Source organism: Pyrgilauda ruficollis, unplaced genomic scaffold (assembly GCF_017590135.1).
Source record: "Pyrgilauda ruficollis isolate IOZ18807 unplaced genomic scaffold, ASM1759013v1 scaffold7, whole genome shotgun sequence".
Classification (NCBI taxonomy): domain Eukaryota; kingdom Metazoa; phylum Chordata; class Aves; order Passeriformes; family Passeridae; genus Pyrgilauda; species Pyrgilauda ruficollis.
In genome coordinates this window covers 2,970,414-2,981,535 of record NW_024528821.1, presented here as the reverse complement: position 1 = coordinate 2,981,535, position 11,122 = coordinate 2,970,414, and the positions used below count along the sequence as shown (strand labels likewise).

Here is an 11,122-nt window from a genome sequence, read left to right as displayed (position 1 = left end):
GGGGACTGAGATTTCCTGGTGTGCAGGCTGAGGCAGGTGTCTGTCAGGAGCTCTTGGCAGGAGCTGCCCATGAGGAGCTGGGTGTCATTTGAGCTGTGCAGTGACCAAGGTGAGAGCTGGTGGCTGAGATGCTGGGGCCTTTCCTGTGGTTCACATTCCCTTTTTTCCTGGTAGAACTTGAGGATCTGTGCTGGAATGATCCTGGCTGGATGGACAGGGGCTGGAAGAACCCCTGTGTGGTTCTCCATCCACAATGTGCCCGTGAGTTAAGAGCCAACAAAAGAGCAGGGAGTGGGCACTGCTGACAGGGGACAGGACACAAATACTGCAATCAAACTGCCTGGCAATTTCTCCCTTTTTTCCCCCCCTTTTTCCCTTAGATGAAGTGAAATCACAGTGAATGAGTGAGTTTTCTGTGCCTAATTGTGAAGGCACTGTAACATGTTAGGTTGGAAAGTTCCTTATAATCAATTTTGCTGACACTGTGTTCTGTTTAGAAGAAAATATGAAAAAGGACTATAAATGGGAATAAAAGAAAAATCATGTGAAAAGGAAAAGAAAACATTAATCAGAATCAAATATAGAACAGAGTAATGAATTACAAATGGCTTTCTCATGATTGTATAGAGGATTTTTTTCCACAGGATATCTGCTCCATTCAAGAGAGAAATGAGCACTATTCAGTGAATGGAAAGTATTCAGAGTTCCATTTTTATCCTTATCATTCAGTCTAGGGGTTGAGGCCTGATTTACCACACTCCAGCTAAGCTCTGCAGTCCCTGGAGTTATTAATTTCTTCGTGAGTTGTTTTATTTATTTTTTATATGGCCTTCCTGAGTGCTTCACAGACACTAATTAATTCATCCTCACAACACACTTGTGAAAAGGATACTGTAATTTTAGTTTTAGAGGTAGGAAGCTAATGCACAGCAGTTGGTGTCAAAATCACTAAAAATGTGTTTTTCAAGAGCAGTTTAATGTACACATTTTCAGAACATTTTCAGAGCATAAATTTAAAACACAGGCTCTCTTGGGTTTAAATGTAGCTCTAATTTTCAGAGCTACTGAGAACAGGGTTCATCCAGGGTTGGCACCTAGAAAACAAACACAATTATTTGTCTTTGGAGAAAAGTGTGTTGTATTGCAAACCCCTCAGATTTATGAAAGAATTCAGTTATCTGGAATGATATTCAGCTGACTAAATTTTGCGTCTTCCCAAGTTTTCAAAACTCCTTTGGCAAAATTTTTATTACGTGTCTTCTAATGTCTTCCCCGACTGAGCCAGGAATCCTATTGACATTGCACAAGCTCCCACATAAATGGGATTAATTTCCAGGTCCAGGTCCATGCAGTTTCTGCACGGAGTCAGAGCTCCTGCAGGGCACTGTCTGTGTGTTTAATTGTGTAAATAAATCCTGGATCATAAAGCATTTTCACAAAAGGGACTCTGAGTCTTTGGAATGTGCATCTTCAGTTCTAGCATTTTCGAACTTCCTCTCTGGGCTTTGATGAGCTTTATGTATTTTTTTTTTTCCCCCTCTCTAAAATACCTTCTTTGCATTCAGCTTTGTTAAAGCCTGGCCTTATCTGCAGCCTTCCCAGGACACTCTGTGTGCTGTGCTTTCCTGGCACTTTGCTGGACAAAGGAATTTGCATTGGGAACACTCGGTTTGGGGTCTGTTCCAGGTCCTGGGGACTCTGTTTGCATCCTGATCTCTGCAGGCATTTGTTGGCCTCCAGAATATATTGGCTTTTTTTCCTTTCTTTATCCATTCCTTCCCCTGCTTCACTGGTCAAATTGGTTCCTCCTTTTCCCTATTTTTCAGCTGATTTTTCAGTGGAAAATACTGAAACACACTCCATGTATTTTCTATTTCATTTTAAGGTAACTTCAAGGATTGTAAAGCACTTTTTCTCCTGAATGGTAGTACTGGGTATGGTAATACCATTAATATCTGAAGTGCACAACATAATCAGCACGAACAAGATGTCTGGAAGGCAAAGCTTTGTTTCAAACAATCAATTTGACAAACTTCAAATAAATTCCTGCACTAAGAAAGTATTAAATTGTGAGAATCACCGTTAGCTCTGGCAGAACATGCAGACATAAATTTTTAGGAAATCGAATAGAATAAAATAACTTTGTGATTTAAGAAAATTGCCTCCTCACTTTAAATTTTTTGGCTTGATGGATCCACAATAAGCCCTTGAGCCAGGAGTTTGGGTTGCTGTTGGCAGCTCCTGAGCTTGCTGCTAAATCCTTGGGGATGAAAGTTGATGAAAGGCTGGAGAACCTTGCTATGATTTATCTCCTTCTGTGCCCAGAGCCAGCTTTGGAGCAGTTTTGCTGTCACATAAACAGGCAGCATTTTATTGGAAATTTTATAGAGATACAGAATGGGATCATAGAATGCTTTTTGAGGTTTGGGCCTTTTTTCCCCCCTCCTGCTCTTGGGTGATTGGGGATTGTCCACAGTGAGAGATTATTACAGTGAGTATTATTTCAGATAAAACTTTTCTTTTTAATCTTCTGAACTTGATGTCCAGCTCATATACCCAGAGACCCTTCTGTGTAAGATGCAGCTTTAATCTTATTTGATGAGATTAATGATTCCTCTTAAGCAGGAGATTCTAAACAGGGAGGCAGTTGGGGTTTTGTGGTTTGGATTTGTATCTTCTGATGTCTGTGGAATGTATTATTCTTTCCTTCTGGAATAAAGGAGGACTTTTATCCCTCTTCCTTTCACTTTTTTATTCTTTTTCTCTCTGTTGTCTGAGCTTCCTCCTGCTGATAGAATCAGTGCAATCAGACACACTTTAATTAAGATGTATGCTGCTAATATTCAGAACCTTCTTAATTTTTCCTTCTTCAGGAAGGAATTTTTTTTTTCCTTTCCTTCAGGAAAAGAGGGAACATTTCCTGTTTCATTTTAGAAATTTAAGGAAAGCAAAGATTTTTATTTCTAAAAATAAATAATTTTAATGAAACCAGCTGAAATGTTGGAAAACAAAAAAGCTGAACAAACAGACAAGATTTCAGGTGCAGAGAGCCTTCTTTATGAAGGATTATTCATCTATCCATTCTCCAGCTATCCTTGCAAATAGTGCTTCTCTTTCTGTGGCATTTGTATTTTAAGGTGATGGAAGCCAATTTTTCCCATTTTCACAAGAAAGGAAGTGAAATGTAGGCAAGAAGAAAAAGTAGAATATGAAGGCAGCTTTTAAAATGGGAATATGCCTGGCCTAAAACTGTCAGGGAGTTCATCTAATTATTTAGAATTATTTTTAAAGGCTTACAGAAACTTGACAAATTTCCATCATGCTTGACATATAAAGGTTCTCATAGCCTAAAAGCCCAAACAAAACCAAATTTTCTTATACAGAAGAATAAAAGAAATTACTATCTTAAGTATTTTGAGAGGTGGAAGTTGTCTTGCAAGAAAGAAAGTAGAGGTGTTCAAATTTGGGCAAAGGACTGCAACATATAAGACAGAAAAAAAATTCTGAGGACTTTTTAATAGTATGAAATTTAAAAAAAAACTCCATCACCTTCTCAAAGCACTATCATGGTGTTCATTTAAATGCATTTATGTAACTTTGATAGTTGAAATAAGACTAAAGAACCATTTTTTATGGGGCAAAAGATCAAGGGGTGTAAGAGTTCCCTGGTTGTCTGTGGCATTACAAATTTGCATCTTCGCTGTCACTGCTTCCCTGTGCAGGAAAAATTGTTGACACTTAAAAACACACTGCTGTCATTACATCCTGCTTAATTAGCCAGATGATTCTGCAAGAAAATTTTCAAGGAAATTCCCCTGACAACTGGATGTGCTGTTTTCTGGGGAAAAGTCTCTTCAAAATGGGATTTTAAATGGTTGATGCCTTCCCATATGTTTTCAAAGGTCAGATTTTAATTAAAAACCTTTAATTCACTTTGTCACTAGGGGACAGTGGCAGGGTTCTTGATTTGATGCCTGAGAAACATTTCCTTGTTCTCTAACATAGGTCAGTGTCATTCTTCAGAGTTTATGCCTGACACATCAGTTATTAAAGAGCAACTATTTATTTCTAAATGTTCACCAGTCTGAGCCACCTTCACTGAGGAGAATCCTTGACTCTTGCCTTATCTCGAGATAAGGGGTACAGCTTGTTATTCTTTTCTCTGAGATCATTGTTGCCATTCAAGGATAAACCAGAGAGACTAAAACCCCATTCTTGGGGGGAAAGAAAAATTAAAGAAAAAAACCAAAGAGAGAGATTAATCATTTTGAAAAAGAACTCCTGTGATACTTTGCTTCTAAGGCTGGAAACAGACTGGTAAGGGAACAGAAAGAAAGCTGGGAACTGAGTCAGTGGGATGGACAGGGCAGGTTGTGACAGGGAAGGACAGGTGGGACAGGAATGGACATTGCTGAGTTTGCAGAGCAGCAGGAAGGCAGACAGAGCTGGGTGGAGAGGGCAGCAGTGGAAACTGGAAGGGAAGAGGCAGGAGAAGCCTCCGTGCCAGGTGTAGGTGCCACCCCAGAAGGGTCTCTCACATTGGCCAAACCCCTGCATGTACCTGGTCACTCTAAGGTGACCAAACAATTCTCTGAATATGCCTAAACTGATCCATGTGAAGTAAAAAATTAAGATAAGAACTTTGATTTTTTTTATATAGAATAATCTTTCCAGCTTTTCAGGTGAATATATGTCAAGGGGATGCTCTGCTCCTGTAATGGTCAACAAGAAACAAGCTCATTATTTTTCTTTTGGGAAAACAAGGATGAAAGCTCTGTGTAGGATTATTTGAAGGCTATGAGTCATTCACTAAAATTGTTTATTTTTTTTGTATATTCTTAAATTATAATAACTAGGATGAAAGAGCAGATAACAAAATGTAGGGTAATTCTGTGAGATCAGTCAGGTTTTATGACTCTCCAATGGCATCTGTTAAGAGATAAAATTATAATTTGATTTTTTCCAAAAATACACAGAGATTAACAAGAGTCTAAAAACTTTAGGAAGAAATAAGTGGTAAAATTTAGTGCAAAATTTAGCACTCTGTCCTCTTGTGGCCTGAAAGATTTTCATCTGTTGGGTTTTTTGAACAGGGAATGAATCTCGTCAGAGCAAGTGGGATGTTAGGACTGGGATATTAAATTTGATATAAAAGTGTGGCTGGAAATGTGTTCCTGAGGTTGACCAAGTGCTAAAAGAGCAGGAATATTGTGTAATGTTCTCGTGAAAAGTTCACTGTGGAAATTCAGCATAACTCACACTAGATGGGCAAAATTTCTGCTCAATTTAATTAAAAAAAAAAACAACTAAAATAAAATTGGGTTTTTAATGGAGATTCCCCATCCCATTGTCCATGGGAGCCTTCAGCTCTCCAGGATCCTGTTTGTGTCCTTGAGTTGGCAAAGAGAACTTTGTCCTTAGCTGCTGAAGGGACCACAGAGACAGCAGAACAGCAAACACTGATAAATTAAGCATCTCTAAAAAGGAAATTCTGAAAGGTTCACCAGCAGCTTCTTTCTTCCAACTAATCCCGTTTTATGAAGCTGATTTCAAGACTGAAGGTTTAATTTGGATCTTTGGTTTTTACAAATGAAGTAGTTTATAAAGTAGATTAATTTAAGAGAACAACTGAGATGGGGAATAAAATCTAAAGCAGAGTTTCCTATGCAATAGAGTTAAGCAACCAGCCAGCAATCAGGTTTGGACAATCTTTACTTTTAAGATTTCAATACATTTAAAACTTGCTGAAGTGCAATTAATTTACATTAAGGCAGAAGTTACATTTTCCCATGAAAAATCCAAACAGACCCAGCTAGAGGAAGTTGCTCAGGGCCTCATCCTGTCACAATTTGATCATCTCCAAATCAGAGATCCCACAGCTTGGCCTGTTCCAGGATTTTATTTTCCTGATGGTAAAACTGAAAAAAATAATTCCTCACCCAAGTTCCAACTTGTCTCTTGCTTCTCATGCTCCCACTGTGAGGAAGAGTTTGGCTCCATCCCATCTTCCAGTTTAGGGACTTGTGGAGGGCAACATCATCTTAACTTTGTAGGACTTTTAAGTCTTGGGTTTTTCTCAAGAGGTTGGGTGGTGGTGTTTGTGTCCCCACCCTGCTTGGAGATCTCCATTAGCATTCAGGAGTCTGGAAATTGCTTTCTCTGAACAAAATGTGCTTGGTTATTGCTGGGGACTCTAAACTTTGGGGCTGACAGCACAAGGTGATGCAGAGCTACTGAAAGAGCAATAAATCAGCAGCACCATGTACCAATTAGATGAATTAGATTTCCAAATGTGATGGATAAGGGTGCTGTGTGAAGAGAGGGGAAGCTCTGACCTGGCTCCTGAGAGGGAAGCACAGGAGCCTCCCTGACATTTGGGGCTCTGAGTGGGCTCAGCTCCACAGATCCCTGCTCTGGTTGTCTCTCTCCATTTGTCAGTCTCCTCCTTGGAGCAGAATTCCTGATGGACTAATTACAAAGCTCTGTTAGTTCACTAAGCTCATTTTCCCCATAAATTAGCAATATGAGCACTGGCTCCTGTCTTGTCTGAGTTAGACTCTGGCTTCGTTCTTCCTGAATCAGGAACTCTTTGAAAATGGGACATTTAAGTGTAAAAACTACTCCTGCTCATGCTTTCAGTTTCATACTTCTTTTATGTCACTTGTAATAAAAAGACATCATGTTAAATATTTCAGACACTGAATAGACGCGAGTGTTTATGCTGATGCTTGATGTTGAACTCTGCTCACAAACTTTAGAATAGAAAAAAGCATTAAGTGAGAAAATTCTGCTATTTATAGTGGTCTTGATATAGATTTGTTAAACTTAGATTTGCAAATGTTACTTGACCACAGCTCCTTCCAGTCTGTTCAAATGTTATGGTCCTTAGAGCAAATCTATTATTTTAATTATCATGCAAATGTCCTGTATTTGTTTCCTACAAATATTAATTACCCTTTTTGCTCTTTATTTTCCAGGGAATGTATATCAAATCAACATATGATGGACTACATGTAATCACAGGAACAACAGAAAATGTAAGATTCTTTATTTTAAAATACTTGCATCATGCTTACAATTATTTTCAGTGTATCTGCAGTGCATTTTGTAATATGTAAGCTTGCTTTAAACCAAGCCACTTTTTAGTAATATCTTTTTTCCTTTTTTATGTATGTGTATCATATTACCTTTGTAAAGACTTAGTACCTTTGAACACAGACATAGAGAAGCCTCTGTGTTGAAATTATTAATAAGTAATGCTATAGTAAAGGAAATTCTCAAACTTCTGCCCTCAGTCATTCCTCCAGTACTCCTTTCTAACAACATTCACACAATTTCTCTCTGGCACAGGTGGTTTCCTTTATATTAAGTACATTATATTTTATGTTTTCTATCATTTGTATTAAATACACAGAAGAGATCAATTATAATTTTCATTGTAGCCCCAGAGGTATCAAAAAACCTGAACTAAAATCACAGAGGGTTTTGCAGCTCAAAGATCTGTGTGAGGTTTGAGGGGACACCAAAGAGTGTGACAGGAGCACCAGCTCAGCTTCTAAACATCCTCCTTGTTCCTTAACGCGCAGTTCATAATTATAAATTTGAATAATTAAATTGACTTCAACTGCTGCCATCTAATTACTGTGACAGACTTCATAACCACCCTTTTGGTTCTCATCTTGTCTTTCAGTCACTGCTCCCACTCAGGCTCAGAGCTGGGCGAGTGACAAGGTTAGATTTTATACAGCTGAGATTGAAATTATGGATTGCTGATGCCCAAGGAGCACCACATGAGCTCTGTGAGATGTAAATCCTGGCTGGCGAGTGCCAGGGCTCTGCTGGCCCATATGGGTGAGCTCCATGTGGGATATTTTAATTGATTTATATACATTTAGTGGTATTTATATGGGTTTTGTCAGTGCAAACCCATGGAAAGCCAGATGATTTGTATGTCACAATTTGGGAAGACAATTCTAATGCAAATTAAACTTGAAATTTCTTTGTTTATATTGTCACCATTGGCAGCATTTAGAAGTCTAAAAATAACTATATGTGTATCTTGGGTGCTGAAAATTATGACTGATCCATCTTGATTATGTTGGAGAGATTATGTTCATAGATTTAATTACTCATGGTGTAATTAGTCCATTTTTTTACTGTAATTCTAATTCATTTCACAAATATAATGCAGTTTGTAGGGGAAATATTGATATATTTACAATTGAAATTCACAGGAAGAGTTACTAAATTTCCAGCCACTAGAATTTTTAATCTTTTATTTGGACTATCAAAACTTTTTGCTACAACACCACCAAAAGAAATTGCTCTTTTTGGTTTTGCTGGAAGTGTAATCACATGTGCAGATAAACCAGCTTCAAAGACCTTTAACTTCTGGTGTTTCAGCAAATTGATTTTTCATTCCTTTTGAAGGGATAATTGACCTCAGAGCCAGTGTTTAATTAGCTCAGCCTCATCCAAGTCAGGAAAGCAGCTAAAAAGAGAAAGAGCCAGGCCTTTGCTGCTCGGCTGAAGTTAACCATTATGGATGGTGGTGTTCACTGAAATTTCCTGCTTACCTCTCATGCCCCACTTAAAGCCAAAGAGTTTGTTAAAGCCACGTTGAATTCCAGGGATATTTCCAGGGATATGTTTGCTCCTGGAATGCCAAAATTCCACAAGTTTCCACTAAAAGGAGAAAGTGGCTCTGGAGCCAGGTGGGTCTTCACATCCTCCACCTGAGGTGTGGGGTAAAATCCTGTTTGTTGTAGGGGAGAAGGGCTCAGGGGCTGGAGGTGGGGTCTGGCTGCTCTGCCAGGGCTCAGAACTGTAGCCAGAGGCCAGGCAGGTGAGGGGCTGGAACTGGGCAGAGAAGGCTGGGAATGAAAAACCAGAGGAAGGCTGGGAATGAAAAACCACAGAAAGGCTGGGGATGAAAAACCACAGAAAGGCTGGGAAGGAAAAAACAGAGGAAAGCTGGGGATGAAAAGCCAGAGAAAGGCTGGGGATGAACAACCAGGGAAAGACTGGGAAGGAAAAACCAGAGGAAGGCTGGAAAGGAAGAACTGGCCCCCAGCCCAGAGTGACCAAGGCCCTGCCAGAGGCCAGGCAGGTGAGGGGCTGGAACAGGGCAGAGAAAGGCTGGGAATGAAGAACCATCAGTGGGCAGAAGGTAAAAGCTGTGCTTGGAACAGCCCAGTCAGGCTGGGAATCACCCTGTCCAGGGCTGGCTGATTGCCCTATTGGCTGATTATTGGTAATCAATGCCATCTCCTGCTCCCAGAGCCCTGCACAGTGCTGGCTGCTAGCAGGGGCTGGCCCTTGCGGGGTGATGAGTCTCTCTGGCATTTGATTCAGAAATAATTGCAGTCATTTCCCTGTCAGTGGCAATTTGAGTTTTTCTTGTATTGCCTCCTCTTCTCTTTGTTCCTTTTATTTGTTTATGTTTTATGTTTTTAATCTCCATTCACAAAAGGAATGAGTGGGATTTTGGGTTGAAGGCAATGCAGCTGAGGAGCTCTTGCCTGCAGTGAGGTCATGACCACAAACTTCTCCACATCACTTTCAGTTCAGATAAATCCTTTCTTTCTTTGTGTTTGACACGTGGCTCGTGTTTATTGTGTTTAACAATTTATGTTTTAGGCTGGCTGCAGGAGATATCCAGGAGCTCAGCTACATTTTGGTAACAGCTTTTTCTCTGTGCAGTTCTTCAGCAGGATTAGAGCCAGGCCACCCCCTCCAGCTGCAAGAGGCTCCTTTTCTGCCTTTCTTAGGAGTCTGTTGGCTTGGCAGGGAGCTTGAACTGTTTCTGGAGGATTATTTTGCTTTGAAGGTTTCAGCACTGTTTGACAAGAGGCACTCAGTTGGCAGGGAGCTTGAACTGTTTCTGGAGGATTATTTTGCTTTGAAAGTTTCAGTTTGACAAGAGGCACTCAGTCCTCTCCTCTCTCTGACCCTGTATCTCACAAGTAAACTTCCCCCCTTGTCCAAGTCTCCTGGCTGAACAGCCAGCTTCCACTGGGGTTTATTTTCCAAGGTGATGTCTCAGCTCTTGAGTTCTTTGTGGTTTTTGCCTCCTGAGTGCCAGGTTGGTGTGCTCTGTGTCAGTAGAACACTTGTAAGCCAGGGCACAGTGCAAACTATTTGCCTTGAGTTCTCAGTTCTGGACTCCTGAGCCTGCTGATATCCTGAATGCCCCTGATTTCTCTCACAGATTTAAGATTTCATCAAAGCTTCTAAAAATTATTTGTACAATAGTAATTGACCATGTTTGAGTGGCTCCTCAATGGGTTTTAATCCAATTTCATCTGCTCAGAACAAGCTGTATTTAGGATAAGGGAGTTTTTCAGCTCCTGAATCACGAAATTATGAGAATAGCGTGTGTACATAAAATCTCTTGAAAAACAAGTCCCTTACATCCATTTGTAAATCACCACATTCTGTGTTCAAATGGTTCATTTAGCATTGTCTTGGAAATGCTGGAGCTGGATTTGAAGGTATAGATTCCCTGTGTGTGCAGAGCATCTTCAGTTCCCTTCAGCAGTGGCACTGCTCTGTAGAGGACTGAGCCCTGATTTCTGTCCCACACCTGGCTGGTCCTGGCTGGGTTGTAACAGATTTAACTCCATGAGATGGGAATTCACCCAGGGTATTCCAAACAAGGTTGTGACTGCTCAGCTAAACACAATGGAGCAACTCAACTGGCCAAAAGTGGCAGCTGGAATTCTAGATTGCAATAGCAAATGGAATTCTAGATTACTCCATCAAATGTTATCAGAAAAAATATTGTTCCTTGTGAATATGACCAGTTACCATTATTTGACAGCAATAAGGCTTCTTTAGGCACAGCTTTCTTGCCTTCTTCAGTGTTCATTGTTTTAATTCCTGCTCTTTCCTTCCACCTCCACACCCTCCCTGTAAAGTAAATTTTTCTCTCTTGTCCTCAGTCTCCTGCTGACCAGTGCAAGAAAATCCATGCTGGTGATGAGGTGATCCAGGTCAACCACCAAACTGTGGTAAGTATTTTGGAAATTCTGTGCTCAGGCTTTGCAGCACAGAAAAACAAAAAAGCTGGTAAAAAGTACTAATTCTTCTTTGCCCAACTATATTATTATTATTAATGTCT

At 40.0% G+C, this 11,122-nt stretch overlaps 1 protein-coding gene across 1 annotated transcript in view; it reads left to right on the top strand.

Annotated features, from left to right (window-relative positions):
* The window catches only part of LOC121363085 (connector enhancer of kinase suppressor of ras 2-like), a 162,473-nt gene that overhangs the window by 93,064 nt on the left and 58,287 nt on the right, over positions 1-11,122 (top strand). Inside the window, exons 7-8 of the mRNA XM_041485172.1 lie at positions 6,978-7,037; positions 10,944-11,012. Of these exons, the coding sequence (XP_041341106.1) occupies positions 6,978-7,037; positions 10,944-11,012 (129 nt within the window). The remainder of the gene's footprint in view (positions 1-6,977; positions 7,038-10,943; positions 11,013-11,122) is intronic.